The sequence below is a fragment of the Panthera uncia genome, chromosome C2 (genome assembly GCF_023721935.1).
Source record: "Panthera uncia isolate 11264 chromosome C2, Puncia_PCG_1.0, whole genome shotgun sequence".
Classification (NCBI taxonomy): domain Eukaryota; kingdom Metazoa; phylum Chordata; class Mammalia; order Carnivora; family Felidae; genus Panthera; species Panthera uncia.
The window spans coordinates 66,224,046-66,247,364 of record NC_064810.1 but is presented as its reverse complement, the minus strand read 5'-3'; the positions used below and the strand labels follow the sequence as shown (position 1 = coordinate 66,247,364).

The 23,319-nt window shown below is 36.2% G+C and overlaps 1 protein-coding gene across 2 annotated transcripts in view; it reads right to left on the bottom strand.

Annotated features, from left to right (window-relative positions):
- EAF2 (ELL associated factor 2) overlaps positions 1 to 23,319 on the bottom strand; it is a 36,485-nt gene that overhangs the window by 4,866 nt on the left and 8,300 nt on the right. Inside the window, exons 2-5 of one of the 2 annotated variants that reach the window (XM_049628264.1) lie at positions 23,117 to 23,211; positions 15,591 to 15,727; positions 12,659 to 12,804; positions 1,894 to 2,154 (exon numbers count right to left, since the gene is read on the bottom strand). In XM_049628264.1, coding sequence (XP_049484221.1) covers positions 1,894 to 2,154; positions 12,659 to 12,804; positions 15,591 to 15,727; positions 23,117 to 23,211 — 639 coding nt within the window. Of the gene's footprint in view, positions 1 to 1,893; positions 2,155 to 12,658; positions 12,805 to 15,590; positions 15,728 to 23,116; positions 23,212 to 23,319 lie in introns of those variants that run through there. The other variant, XM_049628265.1, reaches the window with a different exon arrangement.

The window sequence follows — 23,319 nt, the reverse complement described above, 5'->3', positions numbered from 1 at the left end:
GTATCAACCTGTATGCTTTTATTAAAAAGTATTTATTGAGCGGGGCGCCTGGGTGGCTCAGTCGGTTAAGCATCTGACTTCGGCTCAGGTCATGATCTCGCGGTTTGTGAGTTTAAGCCCTGAGTCGGGCTCTGTGCTGACAGCTCAGAGCCTGAAGCCTGCTTCGGATTCTGTGTCTCCCTCTCTCTGCCCCTCTCCTGCTCATGCTCTGTCTCCCTCTGTCTCAAAAATAAATAAAACATTAAAAAAATAAAAATAAATAAATAAATGTATTTATTGAGCATCTACTATGTATCAGGTTGTGTGCTAGGTGCTAGTACTCAATGATAAGTGAAAAAATAAACAAGACTGGTCTCCTCCTGCAGCTTAAACTTTAGAAGAAAGCAAATCACACAAAAGATATAAATTTATAATTATGACAATTAACATAAGCAAGATATTGCTCTGAAGTTCTGCAAAAAGGAGGATCTGACCTTGTCAGGAAGGTATCCTTGACAGAGTGTGTCTTGAACTGTAATCTAAAGGAGAAAAAGTTAACTACATGAAAAGAAGGAAGTGTTTCTGGCCAAATGAACAGCAGTGTATAAGGGCCCTCATATGGGTGAAAGGTTTGAGTATAGTGGCAAAAATTAGGTAAATGTTACTAGAACAAAACAAGCAAGACCATTATGTTAAGATGTTTTGTCTCTACCATAGAAGAAATTACAAATGACACTTGATGCGGGAGTGGTTAGGGGAGATGACCCTCTGTTGTGAAAAGCCTGTATATAACTTTTCATTCCGCAAGAACGTAACTACTGTTGACCAGAGGCCTTACCAATAATATAAGTAGTTAATTAACACATGTTTTGTATGCTATATACTACTATATGTGTCATATACTATATTCTTATAATAAATCAAGGTAAAGAAAATGTTAAGAAAATTATAAGGAAAAGAAAATACATTTACAGTACTGAAAAAAAAATCTATTAAAAAAAAAACCACGTAAAGTGGACCTGCAATGTCCAAACCTGTGTTGCTTAAGGTTCAACTGTACTAGTCATTGAAAAGTTTAAAGCAGGAGGGGTGACAGATTATATTTGAATTATGAAAAGAGCAATATGGCTGCAATATACATAATGGATCAAAACTGGGTTTGAGTAGATAAGGGGGTGAACCAGTTAGAACATCACTGCAGAGTGAAATGCAAGAAATACGGTAAGTTGAACTAGAGTAATAGCAGTGGAGATGCAGAGAAGTAGATGAATTTGAGAAATATTAAGGAGGTAAAATAAATAGGACTTGATGATGGATTGACTATGCTACAAAAAGGGAGAGGAAGTAAATCCTTATATACAATTAGGCTTCTGGATTGTATTATTATGAATCCTGCCTTTCACTAAGAGGAAACACAGTGAGCCAATGATTATAAGTTGGTTTTTGGACAAAGTGAATTTGGAATGCCTTTCCTAAAAGATGGTGTTGGACTTATCTGTTTCTAGAGCTCAGAGGACCAGGTCAGAGATGCAAATTTACAAGTTATCTATATGTAAGTATTGATTACAACAAAAATATGGAGGAGATTATCTAGGGAAAGAATGTGGAAAAAGGAAAGAGGGCCTAGAATTAAGCCTTGCTTGAGGAACTCCAGCTCTAATGATGGAGTAGAAGATTCTAAACTGGCAAAGGAGACAGAGAAAAGTATCTAGAGAGACAGGAGAAAAACCAATAAGACACAATGTCACAGTGTCAAAAGGAAAGGAAGGATTCAACAAGCAGGTAATGATTAATCATAGTACCAAATGAATAAAGTAAGAGTTTTATTCTTTTAATCCAAATTTTAGATCATAATCACTATGGCTCCACAGTGAATTCTTACTTTTCCAATTACTCATGTTTACATATACTCACTTAAAGTACTCATCAGAAGGCCACTGTTGTCATGAGATCTATTCCGGCCAGCATCCATATCAGGAATCCTGCACTGTGGCATGGCAGACATGACAGGATGTCCTGAGATATAAGTCCCTGGATCAGAAGGAGAGGATCTGCACTCTTCATCGTCTGAGTCACTGCAACTATCCTCACTACTTGAAGATGATGAACTTTTGGAATCCGATGAACTATCACAACTACTCATCTGGTCCATTAGACTAGCTTCTGCCTTCAGTTCTGAAAATAAAGCAGAAATTAATAGACAGGTTAAATAAATAATATTAAACATAGATATTAAATAAAGTAAATTTTGAATGTGCTAGCTTCTAAGAGACTGTTGATGAGGAATAAATAAGATATATATACATTTAGAGCATTTAAAGCATTTTACTTAAATTTTTAAAAATGTTTATTTTTGAGAGAGACAATGTGAGTGGGGGAGGGGTAGAGAGAGAGGGAGACACAGAATCTGAAGCAGGCTCCAGGCTCTGAGCCATCAGCACAGAGCCCAAAGTGGGGCTTGAACCCATGAGTTTTGAGATCATGACCTGAGCTGAAGTCAGATACCTAGCTGACTGAGCCACCCAGGCACCCCTAAAGCATTTTATTTAAAAAGCTCCTCTACCACCAAAACAAGCCATACTTCAATGTTGGGATTAAGAAAATTAAAAGACATAGGCAGTGCCTAAATCGAAATACTACATTTTTATACCATTATACTTAAATATGTATGTAATTCAAATAAAATAAAGAATGTGAAAACTTAAAACTATAAAAATGAAAATCTATTTTGGCAGAGACAATCCTCCAACTCCTCTTATCCTAAAATATATATAATGCAATGCAATACCTACAGATGAATTTCTTTTTTTTTCCAGCTTTTTTGACATATAATTGACAAAATTGTATACATTTAAATGTACAACAGGCTTCTGGCCCTGGCATAAAGTGGCTCGGCCAAAAAAACCACTTTGCCTTGAACAAGGAATCTGGACATTCAGCGTGAACAGCTGAATGATGCTGGGTGGACAGAGCTCCTGCCTCTCTGATTCAGCAATTTGAGGTGGTCAGGCTGGACAACAGGGTCCTCACAGAGGTGTGTTGCAAGGATATTACCTCTGCCCTTTAGGCCAACCCCTCCCTGACCAAGCTTAGCCTTTACACCAAAGAGCTGGGTGATGCTGGTCTGCACCTGGTGCTCCAGGGCCTGCAGAGCCCCACCTCCAAGATACAGAAGCTCAGCCTCCAGAACTGCTGCCTAATGGAGGCTGGCTGTGGGGTTCTGCCCTACATGCTGCGCTCAGTGCCCATCCTGTGTGAACTGCACCTCAGTGACAACCCACTGGCAGATGCAGGCCTGTTAGCTGCTCTGCAAAGAGCTTCTGCAACCTGCCAGTGGCCAGCTGTGAGTCCCTAGCCTTGGTGCTCAAGGCCAAGCAGCACTCCAAGGAACTCACGGTGAGCAATGACAACATCTGCCAGGACAGCCCCAGGGCACTGTGCCAGGGCCTCATGGACTCCACCTGCTAGCTGGAGGCGCTGATGATGGAGAACTGTGGTTGCACATAGGCCAATGGTGAAGGAGCTGGAACTGGGTGACAAGCTGGGCGACCTGGGCATTGTCCAGCTGTGCCCCAGGCTGCTACACCCCAGCTCTTGGCTCAGGGCCCTATGGCTCTGGGACTCTGACATCACCACCAAGAGCTGCAGAGACCGGTGCCATGTCCTTAGGGCCAAGGTAAACCTGAAGAGCTGAGCCTTCTGGGCAATGCACTGGAGGACAGGGTGCCTGGCTGCTGTGTGAGAGCCTGTAAGAGCCTAGTTGCCAGCTGCATTCTTCATGGGTAAAGTCCTACAGCTTACAGCTATCTGCTGCCACCACTTCAACATGATGCTAACTCAAAACAGAATCTTGTAGAGCTGTAGATGAGCAACAACAAGCTGGGTACTCTGGCATTCAGGAACTATGCCAGGTCATGGGCCAGCCTGGCACCATGCTGTGGGTGCCTTAGCTGGGGAATGCGACTTGACTGAGAGTGGCTACTGCAGTCTGGCCTCCCACCCACTGGCCAACCACAGCCCATGCAAGTGGGACCTCAGGCGACAACTACATGTGTGACCCAGGCATCTAGCAGCTGATTAGAGCCTCCAGAAGCTCAGCTGTGCCTTGGAACAGCTGGTCCTGTACAACACCTACTGGATGTAGGAGACAGGACTGCCTGCAGGTCCTGGAGGGGCACAAGCTGAGCCTAAAGGTCATCTCCTGAATGGCCTCCTGGCCTAGCTCCTGCAACCTGCTCTCCTGATAGCCCCTACCTGGGCCCCTGCATGAGACTGGCTGCTCTTGGGGGTTCTTACTCTGGGTGTCCTAGCTTTGACTGAAGAGAAATATGCAAATGAATTGACTTCTGTGAGAGAACTTTAGACAATCTCTAACTATTAAAGCACTTTTTTGGTAGGGGGAAAATACCCAAAATGTACAACTTAATGCTTTGGTAAACATATACATTGTGAAATGATTATCATAATTAAGTTAATTAACATATCCAACACCTCATAGTTTCTGTGTGTGTGTGTGTGTGTGTGTGTGTGTGTGTGATGGAAAACCTAAGATCTGCTCTCTTAGCAAATTTAGACACCATGCCACTGGCACAAAAATAGACACACAGGTCAATAGAACAGAATAGAAAACCCAGAATGAGCCCACAGCTATATGGTCAATTAATCTCTGAAAAAGCAGGAAAGAATATCCAAATGGGAAAGAAGTCTCTTCAACAAATGGTGTCAGGAAAACTGGACAGCAACATGCAAAAGATTTAACTGGACCACTTTCTTACACCATACACAAAAATAACTTCAAAATAGATTAAAGACCTAAATGTGAGACATGAAACCATTAAAATCCTAGAGGAGAACCTAGACAGTATCTAACTTCTTTGACATTGGCCATAGCAACTTCCTACTAGATGTCTCCTGAAGCAAGGGAAACAAAATAAAAAATAAACTATTGGGACTACATCAAAATAAAAAGCTTCTGCACAGCAAAGGAAATAATCAACCAAACTAAAAGGCAACCTACAGAATGGGAGAAGATATTTGCAAATGACATACCTGATAAAGAGTTAGTGTCCAAAATACATAAAGAACTTATAAAACTCAACATCAAAAAACCCCCAAATAAACCAATTAAAAATGGGAAGAATACATGAATAGACCTTTTCCTAAAGAAGACACACAGATAGCCAATGGACACATGGAAAGATGCTCAACATTACTCATCATCAGGGAAACATAAATCAAAACTACAGTGAAATATCACCTCACACCTATTAGGATGGCTAAAGTCAACACAAGAAACAAAAGTGTTAGTGAGGATGTGGAGAAAGGGAGACCCTTGTACACTGTTGGTAGGAATGCAAACTGGTGCAGTCACTCTGGAAAACAGTATGGAGATTCATCAAAAAGTTAAAAATAGAAGTACTCTATGATCCAGCAATTGCACTACCAGGTATTTACCAAAAGAATACAAAAATATTAACTCAAAGGGATACATGTACCCCAATGTTTATAGCAGCATTATCAACAATAGGGAAATTATGGAAACAGCCCAAATATCCATCAACTGATGAATGGATAAAGAAAATGTGGTGTGCATATGTGTGTGTATGTATGTGTGTATGTGTGTGTGTATATATATATATATATATATGTGTGTGTGTGTGTGTGTGTATATATACATATATATATATAATGAAATATTACTGAACCATAAAAAAGAATGAAATCTTGCCCTTTGCAACAATATGGATGGAGCTAGAGAGTATTATAAGTGAAATAAGTCAGAGAAAGATGAATACCATACGATTTCATTCATGTGTAATTTAAGAAACAAAACAAACAATCATAGGGAAAAAAAGAGAGGCACAAGAAATATACTCTTAACTATAGAAAACAAAATGAGGGTTGCTGGAGAGGAGGTGGGTGTGGGGATGGATTAAACATGTGATGAGGATTAAGCACCGGGTGTTGTATGTAAGTGTTGAATCACTAAACTCTACATCTGAAACAAATATGGGACCCTGCCCTACCTCTTGCCAGTATACCCTGCTGCGGAGCATCTCTGGGTGGTGGAGTGGAATCTCAGACCTGAAGAAAAAGGAGAGTACTTTCCCTGGTCACAAGTTGTCAGTGGGACTTCTGATCCATCTCTCTTGTTTTCCTTATCCGGGCTACCCTGGTGTTGTTGTTGGACTTTTAACCCAGGGGAAGAATGACCCTATCTGGAATACCTTCTATAGCTAAGTTGGGGGTCAAGACATACTGGCCCTGAACCATCATCATCTGGGAGGGGAATATTTTATCATGCCCTGACTCTACTATTCCTCTAGTCCTTCCTGAGTTCCCTAACCAGATGGCCCTCCAATTTCTACCTTTCAGAGTTGGCCTTTGGTTGTCTTTTGCATTATTTCCAGAGTTTATAGTTTTACTTTGTAGGGAGAAGCAGGGAGTGATAAATCTATGCTGTCTTGTCCCACAATACATTTTAAAAAATTGAATTTATACAGAGTATCTGTTCTGTCAAAACAAAATAAAATTTTAATTTTATAAATAGAACATAATCTTCAAATATTTGTGAAGTAAACACAATTAAAAAAAATCCATGGACAAAGAAGCAAAAAGATATTAGAAAATACTTCAAATTAAATGAAAATCAAAATGAAAATCTCTGGAATGCAGCTAAAGTACAGCTTAGGGTGAAATTTAAAACATGAAATGATTATATTTTGGGGGGAAAAAGACAGTCTCAATTAAGTGAACTAAACTTGTACCTTAAGAAGCTAGAAAATAAGAAGAACAAATTAAAACCAAAGTAAGTAGAAGGGAAAAAATAGTAAAAGCAAGAACTAAGGAAAGAGAACAGAAAAAAAAATAGTGAAAATAAACTGAAGGCTGATTGTTTAAGAATATAAATAGTATTGACAAAACTCAATCATATTTATCAAGAAAAACAAGACACTAGACATAAATTACTAATGTCAGGAATGAAACAGGTGACAGCACTACAGATCCTAAAGACATTAAATGGATAGGAAGGAATACTGTGAACCACTCTGTGCCCATAAATTTGATAAATAAGAAGAAATACACCAACTCCTTAAAAGGCACAAACTACTAAAATTTCTCAAGAAGAAACAGATAATCTGAATATTTCTAAACCTTCTAAGGAAATTGACTTGTAGTTAAAACCCAACCCCCATCCCAACTCCACACACAAATTTCCAGGCACAGGTGGCTTCACTAATGAATTCTACCAATCATTTAAGTTATAAATAATACCAGTGTGATACAAACTCTTCTGGATTATTAAAAAGAAAGGAATACTTTCCAACTTGTTACTTAAGTTGATATCAGAGTTTACTGATATCAAAACCCAACAAAGACATTACAAGAGAACACACACACACACACACACACACACACCCCAATGTCCCTTATGAACACAGATGCACAAATTAAAAAAAAAATTAGCAAACCGCATTTAACAATATCTAACATGGCTTTTAATCAGGAATGATTTTGTTCAGTAGGGGGACATCTGACAATATCTGGAGACATTTTTGGTGGTCACAACTGGTGGTAGAAGCCAGGGATGATGCTAAACATCCTACAATGCACAGGACAGCCCCTGACAATGTATTTTCCAACCCCAAATGCCATTATTGCTGAGGATGAGAGAAACACTACTATATTAAAAGTACAATACATCATGAACAAGTGGGGCTTTCTCAGGGATACAAACCTTCAAAAAATCAATCAATATAATTCACTATATTAAAAAATAAAAAGTAAAAGCCATCTCAAAACAGCAAAAAGAACATTTAACAAATTTCAAGTCATTCTTGATAAAAACTCTCAGCAAAAGAGAATTAAAAGGGAGTTAAACTGATGAAAGACAGCTAGGAAGAATTTACAGCTTAAATTGTACAAAATACTAAGAGACTAAATGTTTTCCTGCTAGTGTCAGAAGAAGGAGGTTTTTCACTCATACAACCTCTATTCAATATTGTATTCGAGGTTCTAATTGGTACAGTAAGTCAAAAAATAAAATAAAAGCCATCCAGATGGGAAAGAAAGAGGTAAAACTGTCATTATTCACAAATGACATAATTGTGTATGTACAAAATCTGATGTATCCACAAAAAAAACCTATTAAAATAGTGAGTTTAGTGAAGTTAAAAGATACAGGAAAAATATACAAAAATCAGTTGCATTTTTATTGACTAGCAATGAGCAATTAGAAATTAAAATGATAAAATAAGAGCATTTTTTAAAGTTATTTATTTATTTTGAGAGAAACCGGAAGTTTTTTTATTTATTTTGAGTGAATGGGGGAGAGAGAGTCCCAAGCAGGTTCTGCACTGTCAGTGCAGAGAGCCCAATGCAGGGTTTGAACTCACAAACCATGAGATCATCACCTGAGCCAAAATCAAGAGTTGGACGTTTGACTGAGCTACCCAGGCACCCCAAAATAAAAGCATTTATAATAGCATCAAAAAATTAGGCTTCTGAAACCATTCAATTAAAAAGATAAAGTTTTCACCTCTCTCTCCTGTATCCTCTTTTCCTCTTTTTTCCTATCTTGACATTTACTCTTGGAACCCAGCCACTATGTCGTAAGGAAGTCCTAGCCACCTGGAGCATAAGCCATGTGTAGGTTTTCCAGCTGACAACCCCTGGAAAGGTCTAGGCCAAAGCCAGCATCAAATTGGCAGACACTGTGAACAACTGAGCCCTCAAATAATTCCAGATGTTAGACTTCTTGTCATTCCTGCTGACACCATGTGAAACAACAACAAACTATTTCCACTGAGCTCTACACAAATTGATGATTTATGATCAGAAAATATGTTGTTATTGTTTTAAGCCCCACCTTCAGATTTTTCTTAAATTCCTCATATTTGGAAACCATAAATCATAATTATAAATAATTGTCAAAGAGTTGAAGTTACACAGATATTTAGAATTCAACTATAGTGGAAGAGCTACTCATCTACTGATGCAGTTAAAGTGATACTCAGAGATATATTTATACTCTTAAATGAATACAAAAAGTAAATTCAACATAGATGAGCTTACCATCCAATTATATGAATAACAGAGCAAACTCAAAATGAGTCAAAGAAAGGAAGAATTTTTTTAAAGAGCAGACATTAATGAATAAACAAAGGAACAAGAAAAAAAAAGGAGTTAAAATAATAGCTAATATTTTAACATTTCCCAGTGCCTGCTTTAGGCACATTATAGGTATTTCTTTATTTAATCCTCTCAACAACCCTAATAATTACCTCTATTTTACAAATGAGGAAACATACACAAAGAGAAATAAGAGGTTAAATAAATTTCCCCAGGCTATACAGCTGCTAAGTGACTGAGCCAGGATTTGAACGTCAGCAGTATGACTCCAAAGATGTCAGTAGTTACCTACTTATTTCTCTTTCTCTCCTTACCTGGCAGTGGATGTTAACAAATGTTTTAGTTACTGCCAAGCTCATAAGTGAAAAAAATATTCCTTAATTTTAAAATTTACATTTTGAAAGCACTAGTGAGTCTGATCAATTTTTCACATATTCATTGGCCCTTGCATATCTTAGGTTGTAAAATAGACTTAAATCCATATTGAAATTCTGCACGTGATAAAAAAGACTTTTATCAAAGAAGACATACAAATGGCTAGCAGACACATGAAAAGATGTTCAATATCACTCAATACCACCATCAGGGAAATACAAATCAAAACTACAATGAGATATCACCTCATACCTGTCAGAATGGCTAAAATTAACAACACAGAAAACAACGGATGTTGGGGAGGATGCAGAGAAAGGGGAATCCTCTTACATTGTTGGTAGGAATGCAAACTGGTGCAGCCACTCTGGAAAACAGCATGGAGGTTCCTCAAAAAGTTAAAAAGAGAACTACTCTATGATCCACCTATTGTACTACGAGGTATATACCCAAAGGATACAAAAATACTGATTCGAAGGGACACATGCACCCTGATATTTATAGCAGCATTATCAACAATAGCCAAATTATGGAAAGAGCCCAAATGTCCAATGACTGATGAATGGCTAGAGAAGATGTGGTATATATGCACTTTTTTTATACCCATTCATAAAAAAAGAATAAAATCTTGCCATTTGCAATGACATGGATGGAGCTAGAGAATATTATGCTAAGCAAAAAAGTCAGAGAAAGACAAATACCATATGATTTCACTCATATGTGGAATTTAAGAAACAAAATAGATCAGTATGGGGGAAAGAAACAGAGGCAAACCAAGAAACATACTCTTAACTTTAGAGAACAAATTGAGGGTTGCTGGAGAGGAGGTGGGCAGAGGGATGGGTAAAATGGGTGAAGGGTATTAAGGAGGGCACCTGTGATGAGTACTGGGTGTTGCATGTAAGTTATGAATCACTAAATTCTACACTTGAAACTAATATTACACTATATGTTGATTAACTGGAATTTGAATAAAAAATTGAAAAAAAATGGTTTTCATATCAGAAGAAATCATGTCTTTATATCATTCGATATAAATATATCAATTATATCAATTGATATCAATAAATGGGTATCAATATACACTCTCTAACAATACCATATTTATTAATTCTCTGTTAATACTTATTTATCCATGCTCTTGGGGAGGGGAGAAATTTGGATTCTCATCTTTTTTTTTTAAATGTTTGTTTGTTTATTTACTTATTTATTTATTTAGAGCATGCATGTGGGTGGGGGAGGGGCAGAGAGAGAGGGAGACAGAATCCGAAGCAGGCTCCAGGCTCTGAGCTATCTGCACAGAGACTGACATGGGGCTTGAACTCATGGACTGCAAGATCATGACATGAGCCAAAGTCAGATGCTCAACTGACTGAGCCACCCAGGTGTCCCTCATCTTATTTTTTAAACAAAAATCCCAGACAGCTCAAAGATGTGAATGTAAATTAAACTGCAGAAACACTAGTACAACTGCCAGACATCTAGTCATAAATTTGAAAAGATGATTCAACCATAGCAATAGACATTGGCATAGAAGGGTCAGGAAAATATTTAAAAGAAGACAGTCTAGATAACATGCTATACAAACATCTCAAGGTAATTTCTTATATAAAATTAGACCCTGAAATCATTAAACCTTATATGATGATAACTTATCCTCTAGAATCCAATGCTTCAATACAATGCTTTTATTAAGGTCTCTGCTAAAAAACAAAGAGGGATTTCTTCTTGCACTGTATTATTATTTGTTCTTCCAAGATTTTATTTAATTCAAGTTAGTTAACATATAGTGTAGTATTGGTTTCAGGAGTAGAATTTAGTGATTCATCACTTAACATGTAACACCCAGTTCTCATCACAACAAGTGCCCTCCTTAATGCCCATCCCCCCACCCACTGCCCCTCCAGCAGCCCTCAGTTAGTTCTCTGTAGCTTAGGGTTTGCTTCCCTCTCTGTTTTTATTTCATTTTTCCTTCCCTTCCCCTATGTTTTTTGTTTCTTAAATTCCACGTATGAGTGAAATCGTATGGTATTTGTCTGTTTTTAAATAATTTTAAATAATTAGCAAATCCTCTTCCCCTTCAATATCTTGATTTTCTATTCCAGTATTTTATTATATGCATGAATAGAATGACATCATAATTCAAATCCATTTCGGAATCAGATATGATATAATAATAAAATAAAATTCAAGATTCCTTGTAGAAACAAGGGTTTTAAGTGTGTATATTCTTTGCTCTTTGTAAAAAGAACACTAATATGTTGGGGAACTAATGCTATAGTGGGCCTAGAATGGAGCAAGTGGAATTGGAGAACTATATACAAATTATGAAAAGTGTAGAAGCAAATATACTTTGTAACCATGTGACCAGAGTTTTACTCCTACCACAATTAGTATACCACAGACACCCAGCCTGAAGCTAGAAAAAAAAATGGAGATTTCAGTTTCCTTACTTTCAAAAGGACTATGCCTCCCTAGAAACACCTTCCTGCTGAGAAGTGAGCTGCCATTCAGAAGAACTTACTACATGTTATTACATCTCCTCACTTTCCTATTGGTCTAGTGACATCTTAGATATTTACAGTCTGGCTATAAATAAAATAACTTTGACAGAAAAATGCTGTGAGGAATTCAATCTAAATCATCACAACTGTAAAAAAGAAACTCCAGTTACAGATATCTAAACAGTCACTTTTTTTACCCTGGATAATAATAAAAGATATAAATTCTGTTCTACAGATATAGTCTTACTGACATAATACCCTAAATCATAAACTACATTCTTCCCCCAGAAAAACCCATAATTACAAAAATATTATGCTCTCAATGACAGTTTAAAATCAGTTCTCTCATTAGGGCACCTGGATGGCTCAGTCGGTTAAGCAACTGATTTGGGCTCAGATCATGATTTTGCAGTTCATGGGTTCGAGCCCTGCATTGGGCTCTGTACCGACAGTTCAGAGCCTGGAGCCTGCTTCAGATTCTGTGTTTTCCTCTCTCTGTGTCCCTCTTCTGCTCTCACACACATACACACACACTCTCTCTCTCTCTCTGTCAAAAATAAACATTAAAACAAATTTTAAATCAGCTCCCTTGTTAATTAAAATAAAAATTTTCACCCAGTAATTCTTAATAATTTATTATAAGGGGAATTATATATAAACTTAGATTTTACCTCTTTCAATATCATCCATCGGAGATGCTGGGGACATTTTGTCTTCAGATGGAGAATGTTTTACAAGATTGGGAGTTCTAGCTGAATTCCGCATTTGTTGTTGCTGTTGCTCTATACGATACTGAATTTTACTACTTCCTTCAACTCTGCAATTCAGAATATCAAAGGTCAAAACAGGGATGATAGAAATTTAACAATTACAACTAACAAAGTTACTAAAATTGACCACTTATTCTTTTCTCTAGAAATCTTTAAAATGATATTCAAAAATTAAAGCATGAATTTAGTTCATTTTTTAACAAGTAGTTATTTAACAAACACTTATTGAACTCTGCTATACGTATGGCATATACACAGATCCACTGAGGGAATACAGATGTGAATAAAAACAAAACTGCTCAAAATTGAAGAGATGAGACATACACAAATGACTAAAATAAACTGAAATTATACATAAGTGTATAACAAGTACAACATACTCCCTAAATTCTAAAATTATCATTTGTTAAAATCACTTCCATATTTAAAAAAATTTTTTTAATGTTTATTTTTGAGAGAGAAAGACAGAGAACGAATGGGAGAGGAGCAGAGAGAGAAGGAGACACAGAAGCCCGACATGGGGCTGGAACCCACAAACCGTGAGATCATGACCCGAGATGAAGCTGAACGCTTAACCACTGAACCACCCAGGTGCCTCTCTTTCATATTTTTTATTCCTAACTTTAAGACACATTACTAAAGGAGATTTGTATACTTTCTTTTCAATGCTTTTGCGAACAGAGTATATAATACAATTATGCTTGACTTCTGTCTCTTCAATTGCCAATCACCCAAATCCCGTCAGTTCTTCATTCAGAATATTTAGAACCTCACTGTTCTCTTCATTCCTACTTTCAAAAATTGTGGTTTATTCATTTTTCTGTTTCCCACATTGTTTCATTTTAGTCAGCTTGTTTGGTGGATTAATGTTTTAAACAAATGTAAGCATGTCAATCTACTTATACACAGGCACAGAAACAAATTATTGCTCTATTAAACAGATCCTACTCATTGGCTCCAAATAAGTCAGATATATCCCTGCTTTCAAACCTTGCCTACAACTTCATGTTCTCACTGATCAATTAAATATTTTCCAAACTTTCCTACCAATAAAAATTACCTAAGCAGGAAGGGGATAATAAAAAAGAGCTTCCAATGGTCCTTCCCTGATCTGAAGTTGAATTTGGAAACTCGCATTTAACAAGTACCCATGGTAAGTCTTATCAAGTATGTTTGGGAGGAAAAGCCCTAAATCTTTTTTTTCTTTCTTTTTGTAATTTAAATTCCAGTTAGTTAACATACAGTGTAACATTAGTTTCAAGTGTACATTCTAGTGATCCAACACTTCAATACAACAGCTTGTACTCATAAGTGCTCTCCTCAATCCCATCAGCTATTTAAACTCATCCTCCACCTACCTCTCACCCAGTAACTGTTTGTTCTCTATGGTTAAGAGTCTGTTTCTTGGTTGCCTCTCTCTTTTTTTGGCAATGATTGTTTGTTTTTAAATTGCACATATGAGTGAAATCATATGGTATTTGTCTTTCTCTGACTGATTTTGCTTAGCCTGATACTCTCTAGCTCCATCCACATTGTTACAAATGGCAAGATTTCATTTTTTTGATGGCTGAGTAATATTCCATTGTGTGTGTGTATGTGTGTATATATATATATATATAATATTATATACCTTATATATATATACATTCCATTGTGGGTGTATGTATATATATATAATATTATATATGTTATATATATATATATACACATTCCATTGTGTGTGTGTGTATATACACACACACACACACATATATATATATATATATATATATATATATATATATATACATTATGTGTATATATATATGTGTGCGTGTATACACACATACCACATACATACATACATACATACATACCACATCTTCTTTATCCATTCATCAGTTGATGGGCATTTGGGCTCTTTGCATAATTTGGCTATTATTGATAATACTGCTATAAACATTGGGGTGCATGTATCCCTTCAAGTTCTTAACCTCTCAAGACATCAATAAAGACTCCCAAATGTTCCAATCAATGAGAACTTCTCCATTCCTTTAAGTCCGAGAACAATTTTTGCCTATATTCTTTGTATGGCTATTAGTGTAGGTCTCTTATATTGCATGACAATGCATCACCTATTTGCAAACAAGAATTTGAGATAGCTATATTCTTACTGACTTTTTAAATGGAATGATCTGTTAATCCAATTAAAATGCAGACATGTTGAAGCTAGTATTTGTATAGGAAATTTTCTTTTTCTAGTTCTTTACATATTCTAGGTGCTCAATAAGTTTTTACTAATGATGATGAAATTATTTTGGAGAGTGTATAATGGCTTCTTTCAGTTCAGCTTTATGAAAGTATCTACAATAGAATAAAATGTATACCTACGCATATAGAAAACATTCAGAAACAAAGAAAGCTTTTATATATCATAGGAAGAAGTGATAAAAGCTTTTGGCTAAGGATCTCCGCCAAATTTAAACTTGGAAAAAGATTAAAACATTTTGTACCACAAAGAAAGAAACTTTATATAATAATGTGACTTACCCAATACTTTTTTTCACTAATATTTCCTTAGCAACTTCTTTGTTGATAGTTTATTTCATAAACCACATATCTTGTTTTTTTTTTTTACTTTTTTTAATGTTTATTTATATTTGAGAGAGAGAGAGACAGAGTGTGAATGGGGAAGGGGCAGAGAGAGAAGAGAGACAGAATCTGAAGCAGGTTCCAGCCTCTGAGCTGGTAGCTCAGAGCCCAATACAGGACTCAAACCCACGAGCTGTGGGATCACGACCTCAGTTGAAGTCAGACGCTTAACTGACTGAGCCACCCAGGCACCCCTACATACCTTGTTTTTTTTACAGTGATGTTGCTGCTGAGTTTTTCTAGTCGACATTCTCCAGTATCATGGTTAATAATTAAAATGCATTCCTTTAAGTAAGGTTTCTTTGAACCTTTGAAAACAGTTACTGGTGGAGTTGAGCCCTGTTTAAAAAGTTAAATATTATTACTTGAAATCTGTCATAGAAAATCATTTGGGAAGGCCTTCAAGATCTTCTGTGTTTCTCAACCTATGTTATGCCTCAAGCCACCTAACTACCTAAGTTTACTACTCTAACAAGGATTCGTAGGAAAAAAGAGATGAAGCAAGGCTGAGGTCTCAAACCTGCTATTACTGAGAAAAGGGAACAGAGGAAGTACTTGCCCTGTGTCATTAAAGATTTGTTTCACTGGTCAACAACAGACAATTGGGGTTCAATTCTAATGCATAATATATTTTAAAGATAAGGGAACAGAAGCCCTGAATGACACCTCCTACCCACCTTCTTCTTCCTTCATTAGTTTAGTTTTTAAAATCTTGTTTTTTTATTAAAGTGGTGCTTCCCTATGCAGATTACTATTACACTAAACTCACCAATTAATTTTAGCATCATTAAAAGTGGGACAACCAGACATAATATCCTGCACGATGTGATATAAAAGAAAGTAAACAGCATCACCTATAAAGTATCTTGCCTAAAACACACACACACACACACACACACACACACACACACAGTCTAACTCACATCCGGCCTTTAGATATATCTATCAGTTTACAGGAAATACAAGAAATACACGAATAAATGAATAAGATACTCCCAGATAGTAACCCAAGGACTCCAAATTACAGTTGATAAGAGATTTGCACCATATTCTTCTTAAAGATAGTTGCATTTCTACTTAGAATAGAATGTATCTTAAAATTATAATACATTGTTGTACTTTGAATTCCTGAAGAATAACAACTGGATCATAGTTTTGGTTGTTTTCTTTATTTCTCCTAGTACCTAAAGTAACAAATGCTTCAGAGATAGTAAATGGGTGTTGAATATGAACAATATGAACACTTTGATCCAAAGTTAAATAAAGCCTTCATAATCTCTATACCTGCTGTCCACATTTTGAAACAGTTTTTAAAAAGTAAAGCTTTTTTCCTGGGGTATCTGGGTGGTTCAGTTGGTTATGTGTCCAGCTCTTGACTTCAGCTCAGGTCATGATCTCTTGGTTGGTGGGTTTGTGCCCTGTGTTGAGATTCTCTTTCTTGCTCTCTCTCTCTGCCCCCTCCCCTGCTCATGCACTCTGTGTCTCTCTCAAAATAAATAAATAACCTTTAAGAAAATTAAAAAAATATAAAAAGTAAAGTCTTTTTTTCTTATTAAATTGAGCACCATTCCTATTTTATTTATTTTTTTAAGTTTATTTATTTATTTTGAGTGAGTGAGTGAGAGAAAGACAGTGAGATAGCAAGTGGGGGAGAGGCAGAGAGAGAAGGAGAGAGAGAATCCCAAGCAGGCTCTGCACTGTCAGCATAGACCCCCATGCAGGGCTTGAACTCATGAACCATGAGATCATGACCTGAGTCCAAATGAAGAGTTGGATGCTTAACCAACTGAGCCACCCAGGCGCCCCACTATTCCTATTTTAAACTTTAATTCCTGCCTAGTCCCTTATTCCATACCCCTAGAAAAGAGTATTAATGTATTAAAACATCAGGAAACTCCTAAGAATATGAACTGTCTTTGCCTCTCAATAGCTTTTGTGAGCAAATAAAACTGAAGTCACAGGCAGCCTGAAATATGAGGACTCAGTCACCATGAGAACTGGGGGAAGAGAGCTCCAGGAAAAGGGAGCAGCAAGTGCAAAGGATCTGAGGCCAAAAAGATGAAGTGAGAGGGAGGGGGTGTGAGAGAGGGAGATGAGCTTGGCAGATGGATAACTATAGACCCCCACAGGGCCTTGCTGGCCATGGGGGGTGGGGTGAGTTTGAGATTTATTCTGAGAGCCATAAAAAGCACCTGTTGGGATGAGCACTGGGTGTTGTAAGGTAACCAATTTGACAACAAGTTTCATATTAAAAAAAAAAAAAGAAAAGAAAAGCATTTGGAAGCCTGTAAGCAGAAGAATGGAACTAGATTTTAAAAAGATTGCCTTGTATGAACATGTGTGAACATCTATAGGGTGCTAGACACTGTTTGAAGTGTTTTATATGTACAATATTAAACTCATTCAATCCTCAAAAAAAAAATTAACTACTGAATACATCCAATCATCTCCATGTTTACTGCTATTACCCAACCTCAGGATCCAATCATCATCTCACCTAAGTTACCATTATTCACCTCCCTACTCACCTTCCAGTTTTGTCCCCCATCTGTTGACAGGCAAATTTGATCATGCCTGATTAGGAATACCAGGAAAGAAAATTAGTCAGTAATGGGATGAAAAAGTACAATAGTACTCCAAAAGAAATACAAGGGAAAAAAAGAAGAGATTCTTAATGAAACTAATAAAAAACAAAAGATAGAAAATAAAGTAAAATAACTAATAAACATACTATAAGATGATAAATATAAAAATCAACTATATCAACTTTGAACTAAGTGTGGATAGAAATCTAATAAAAACGGAAAGTGTTGAACTGGGTTTAAAAATTATTCTGTTATCAGAAACCCATGGGGGAGGGGAAGGAAGAAAAAAGAGGTTAGAGTGGGAGAGAGCCAAAGCATAAGAGACTCTTAAAAACTGAGAACAAACTGAGGGTTGATGGGGGGTGGGAGGGAGGGGAGGGTAGGTGATGGGTATTGAAGAGGGCATCTTTTGGGATGAGCACTGGGTGTTGTATGGAAACCAATTTGACAATAAATTTCATATATTAAAAAAATTATTCTGTTATCAAAAGATATATTTTAAAATAGTTATATTTAATATTTTTAAAATAGTTATATTTAATATATTTTAAAATATTTTAAAACGTCAGCTAAATAAAAGAAAGATTCTACGAACATGCAAACAAAAAGAAAGCAAAGTGTCAATATTAATATTAGGCAAGGTAGTATTTAAGCTTAAAAATCACAAAAACATGATTAAAAATATTATTATATAATGATAAATGATATAATTCATTTAAAAATATAACTGCAATAGGATGTTAAAATAAAATGAGTCCTAAAATAGGTTGAGGTCCCAAGAACGTGGTGGCTATTTTCTCATTTGAGCTAAATAAATTCAGTGGATGGAATCAAACCTTCCAGGTTCATCCTGGATGAATGTTGCCCAAGAGGGTGGTTTAGAGTGGCATAGCAGCCCATCTGACATATGGAACTTTCACAAGTCCAGTGTTTGGGGGCTGAAGTCATAGGTAACCTCTAGAGATGCATTTCCTACATAATAGCAAGAGTGGTTGAAAGTTTCCAGTGAACTATTTCATTGAGGCCTACAAAAGTACTCCATAAGGTGGAGTCACCACTAAAGAATGCCAAACTTGGACAGCACCAATGATAAATCATAGCAAGTAAGTCTTTTCCCTTCAAAATTCAACATTTTGAAATTTTACAGTAGTCAATTATAGAGAATTACTCATAAGGAAGAGAGATTTGTAAATTCCCACTATTAACCAGCTTAACAGCCTCCATTTTTTGTTAGTTTCCTATTTTAATGTTTACTTATTTATTTTGTGAGAGGGAGAAAGAGAGAGAGACAGAAAGAGAGCACATGCACCCAGCGTGTGCCAATGGGGGAGGGGCAGAGAGAGAGGGAAAGAATCCCAAGCAGACTCCATGCTCAGCACAGAGTCTGATGCTGCGCTCCAGTTCACAACTGTGAGATCATGACTTGAGCTAATATCCATAGTAGGACACTTAACTGGCTGAGCACCCAAGCATCCCATTTTTATTAGTTTCTTCTACGTGGTACTACCAAAGAAAACCTAGAGGAATGAAAATTAGAGAATCTATCCTATTTGATGGGCATTAAAGAGGGCATTTGTTGGGATGAGTACTGGGTGTTATATGTGAGTGATGAACCACTAAATTCTACTCCCCAAACCAACACTACGCTATATGTCAACTAACATGAATTTAAATTAACAAAAAATAAGAATTTTGCAAAAACTACTTTACAAAGGTCAAGAATTTATCAATGTCAAGAAGACTTGGATTTGAAATCCAACTATGTGGTTTATAAGCTACCTAACTTTGGGACGATTACCAAACCTCCACATGCCTCAGTTTCCTCATTAGCAAAATGGCATCAGGAAGAGTTCCTAAACCATAGGTAGTTGTGGGGCTTAAGTGAGCTAAATCTTTTTTTTTTTTTTAAGTTTATTTTTTTATTTTGAGAGAGAGAGAAAGCATGAGAGACGAAGGGGCAGAAGGAGAGTGAGCGAGCAAGCAAGAATCCCAAGCAGGCTCCACACTGTCAGCACAGAGCCCGACATGGGGCTCGAACTCTCGAACCATGAGATCATGACCTGAGCTGAAGTCAGATGCTTAACCAACTGAGCTACCCAGGTGCCCCAGTGAGCTAATTCTTATAAAGAACATAGAATAGTACCCTTTACATACAACACTTAATAAATATTAACTACTACCATATAAAAAAATCTACTCTTTTGAAGAACTTCCAGAAACTGAAGGTACTCTTAAAAGTATAGTATAATAAAAGTTCTATTTTATAGGATGACTCCTAGCTTTTATTCATTTTTACCTGTATGATGAAAGCCAAGTTCATAAAGAAAATAGAGAATCTAAATGTCTCAAACTAAAATCATTACATTCCTACAAAATTAAGAACTCTGAAGAAATGTAAAACTCCTACTTGTTTAAAGAAGTTCTTTAATTAAGGGAGGAAAACCCACAAAGTGAATTTGAGAATGTAATTTCTATTACAATTCACAATTGTCCAAGGACTATATGGCCAGCAGAAAAATATATTTGCTCTTGACAGATGATAATTTTAACTATTCTCTTTCATTTCAGCTGTCTAAAAAGAGTTATAGGATAAAGTTTAAATTCTTTTGCTTTACACATTAAGCCCTTTATTATCTGATTTCTAATACCTGTCCATCTCCCATTGTGTCCCTAGTAGACTCCTTCTGACCTAGCCATAGTGGCTTTATGTAGTTCTTCAAATGTAACAGACTCTTTTGTTGCCTTGTTTTAGCCCATGTATTTTTCTTTTCTCTGCCTAAAACATTCTTCCCTCTTTCCTTTACCTGGGTAACTTCAACTCTCCTTCAAGACAGCATACCCTGGCATCTGCTCTCTCTCTGCTGACTGAATTATTGCTCTTTTGTACTTCTGTAATATTCTATGAATACTTTTATGACAGCCCTTACATTTCTATATTTTGTAATCAGTAATTTCCTGTCTTCCTAATTAAATGGTAATATTTTTTAGGACACTATGTCTAGTCTTCTGCTGTATTCTTAATAGCTACCTAGCACAGGAGTTACCACATAGAAGGTAAATATATATACATATATGGCCCACTGTCCATCTGTCTCTCTTTCTCATGCACACATACACACACACAAATATTGAGATATATTCTTTTTGGACATATCTCTGGTGTCCTGGGGGCAAGGAGTTACATCTTCCTAAATTATTTCTTTGCTGTTAAAGAAATTTACCATTTGAAGCCTTGAAAGCTTCTTTCTATAATTGTCATTCTTTTAAGAGACATTTCAATTTTTAAATTATTTTTAATTTATTATTATTATATATTATATAATTATATAATATAATATTATATTATATATATAATTAATATATATATATATAATTAATATATAATTATTAATTATATATTATTTTAGAGAGAGAGAGAGACCATGTCAGTGGGGGAAAAGGGCAGCGGGAGAGAGAGAATCTTAAGCAGGCTTCACACTCAGCACAGACCCTGACACAGGGCTCGATTCCATGACGGGGGAATCATGACCTGAGCCAAAATCAAGAATTAGATGCTCAACTGACTAAGCCAACCAGGCACCCCAACAATTGAGATCATAACACGTGGTGGATGGTAACTCTTAATTGAAGGATTCTGTGTATGTTTTTCTCTCTCTGCCCCTCTCCTGTGCTTTCTCTCTCTCTCTCTCTCTCAGGAATAAACATTAAAAAATTATAAAAAATAATTTTGACTGATAAAAATAAGAAAAAGATAGACGACTAGGGGATAGAGAACTTGCTTGCTCTACCTCTAATCATGACAAATAATGTCATAAATGCATATAAGAGAATGTAGATGAACTAGCACAAAACCATTTCCATTAAAAAATTACACAAAGACAAAAATCTCAGTCTGTGCTTTCTCTATATGTTAAAATAAAATGTTACAGTCTTTGTGTTCTCTGAGTATAGGTCAAGTTGGTATAAAAGAAAAAAAGAAACAAACTTAAGTTGAATGCTAAGAAATTTCTAACTCAAAGATTGAGAAAACTAGACCATACAACAAATAATTTGTATATCTGTGTAAACAGTATTTCACAGTGTTACTTGGAAACATCTGGAAATTTTTTAAATAGACAAAACTTTGGTTAAAGACCTAGAGTCTTTCTTCTCCAACTCATTCCCCCAAATTATTGATAAAATCACTCTAAAAGCACAAACCCAATCATGTTACTACTCTGCTTAAAAGCCTCTAAAGGCTCTCTAATACCTATGGGATAAAGTCTAAATTCTACATTAGAACTTACATTAATTCATTTATTCCACAAACTTCTTGTTTCTTTCTCTATCAGAGCCATTCACATAACATCCCTTCTACCTAGGAGAGTCTACTCCCTTTCTGCCTGATGAAATTCTACCTGCCTTTTAAGATTCAGCTCAAATAGCATGTGCTTTGTGAAGCCTTTCAAGATTCTACCAGGCAGAATATTTGATTCCACATATGTGCTTGCACAGAATTTTGTACATGCTCTAATGTATAGCATTAGACATTTGTATGTCTTTCTGCTATAGCAGATTAAGACTAAAAGGCAGGGGATATGTTCTTATTCCTAGTTCAGAGTACAAAATCTGGCTTATAATAATAATTTAATAGGTATATGTTTAGACCTCCAATTGTTTCAAATCATCTGATGTGATAGTTCTTAAAACTTATTAAATGGATCAAAGGTTTTTTGTTTTTTAAGTATTTTAAGGGGTGCCTGGGTGGCTCAGTCAGTTAAGCGTCTGACTCTTGATTTCGGCTCAGGTCATGATCTCACTCTCATGAGATGGAGCCCAGTGTTGGGCTCTGTGTTGGGCTCTGTGCTGCGTGTAGAGCCTACTTAAGATTCTCTCTCTCTTCCTCCCCCTCTACCCCATCCCTACTTGTGCTCACTCTCTAAAAAAAAAAAAAAAAAATGAATAAATAAAGTATTTTAAGACTATTTTGCCTGAAATAGCTTAAAATAAGTGTTTGGCTTTTTTTTTTTTTTTTTTTTTTTTTTTGCTTTGGTATATTTGTTAATTACTTTATCACTACATGAATTGTGTAGTTATTTTCATTTAAATTTAGTAAAAATACTGCAAAAGGATCCTTTAAGTCCAAATATATGGAAGTACTCACTTCTATATTTGGCAGAGTTATTGTCACCTGTTCACCTTTGCCGACTTCAAGCTCTCCTTCACAAGAAGTGTCAATGGAAGCAGGTTTGAAGTCATCTAAAAATAGAAACAGATATGGGTTTTTATAAGATGGAACAATACCTGGGTACCTGGATATCAAAGGGGTGCCTGTGTGGCTTAGTCAATTAAGCATCCGACTTTGGC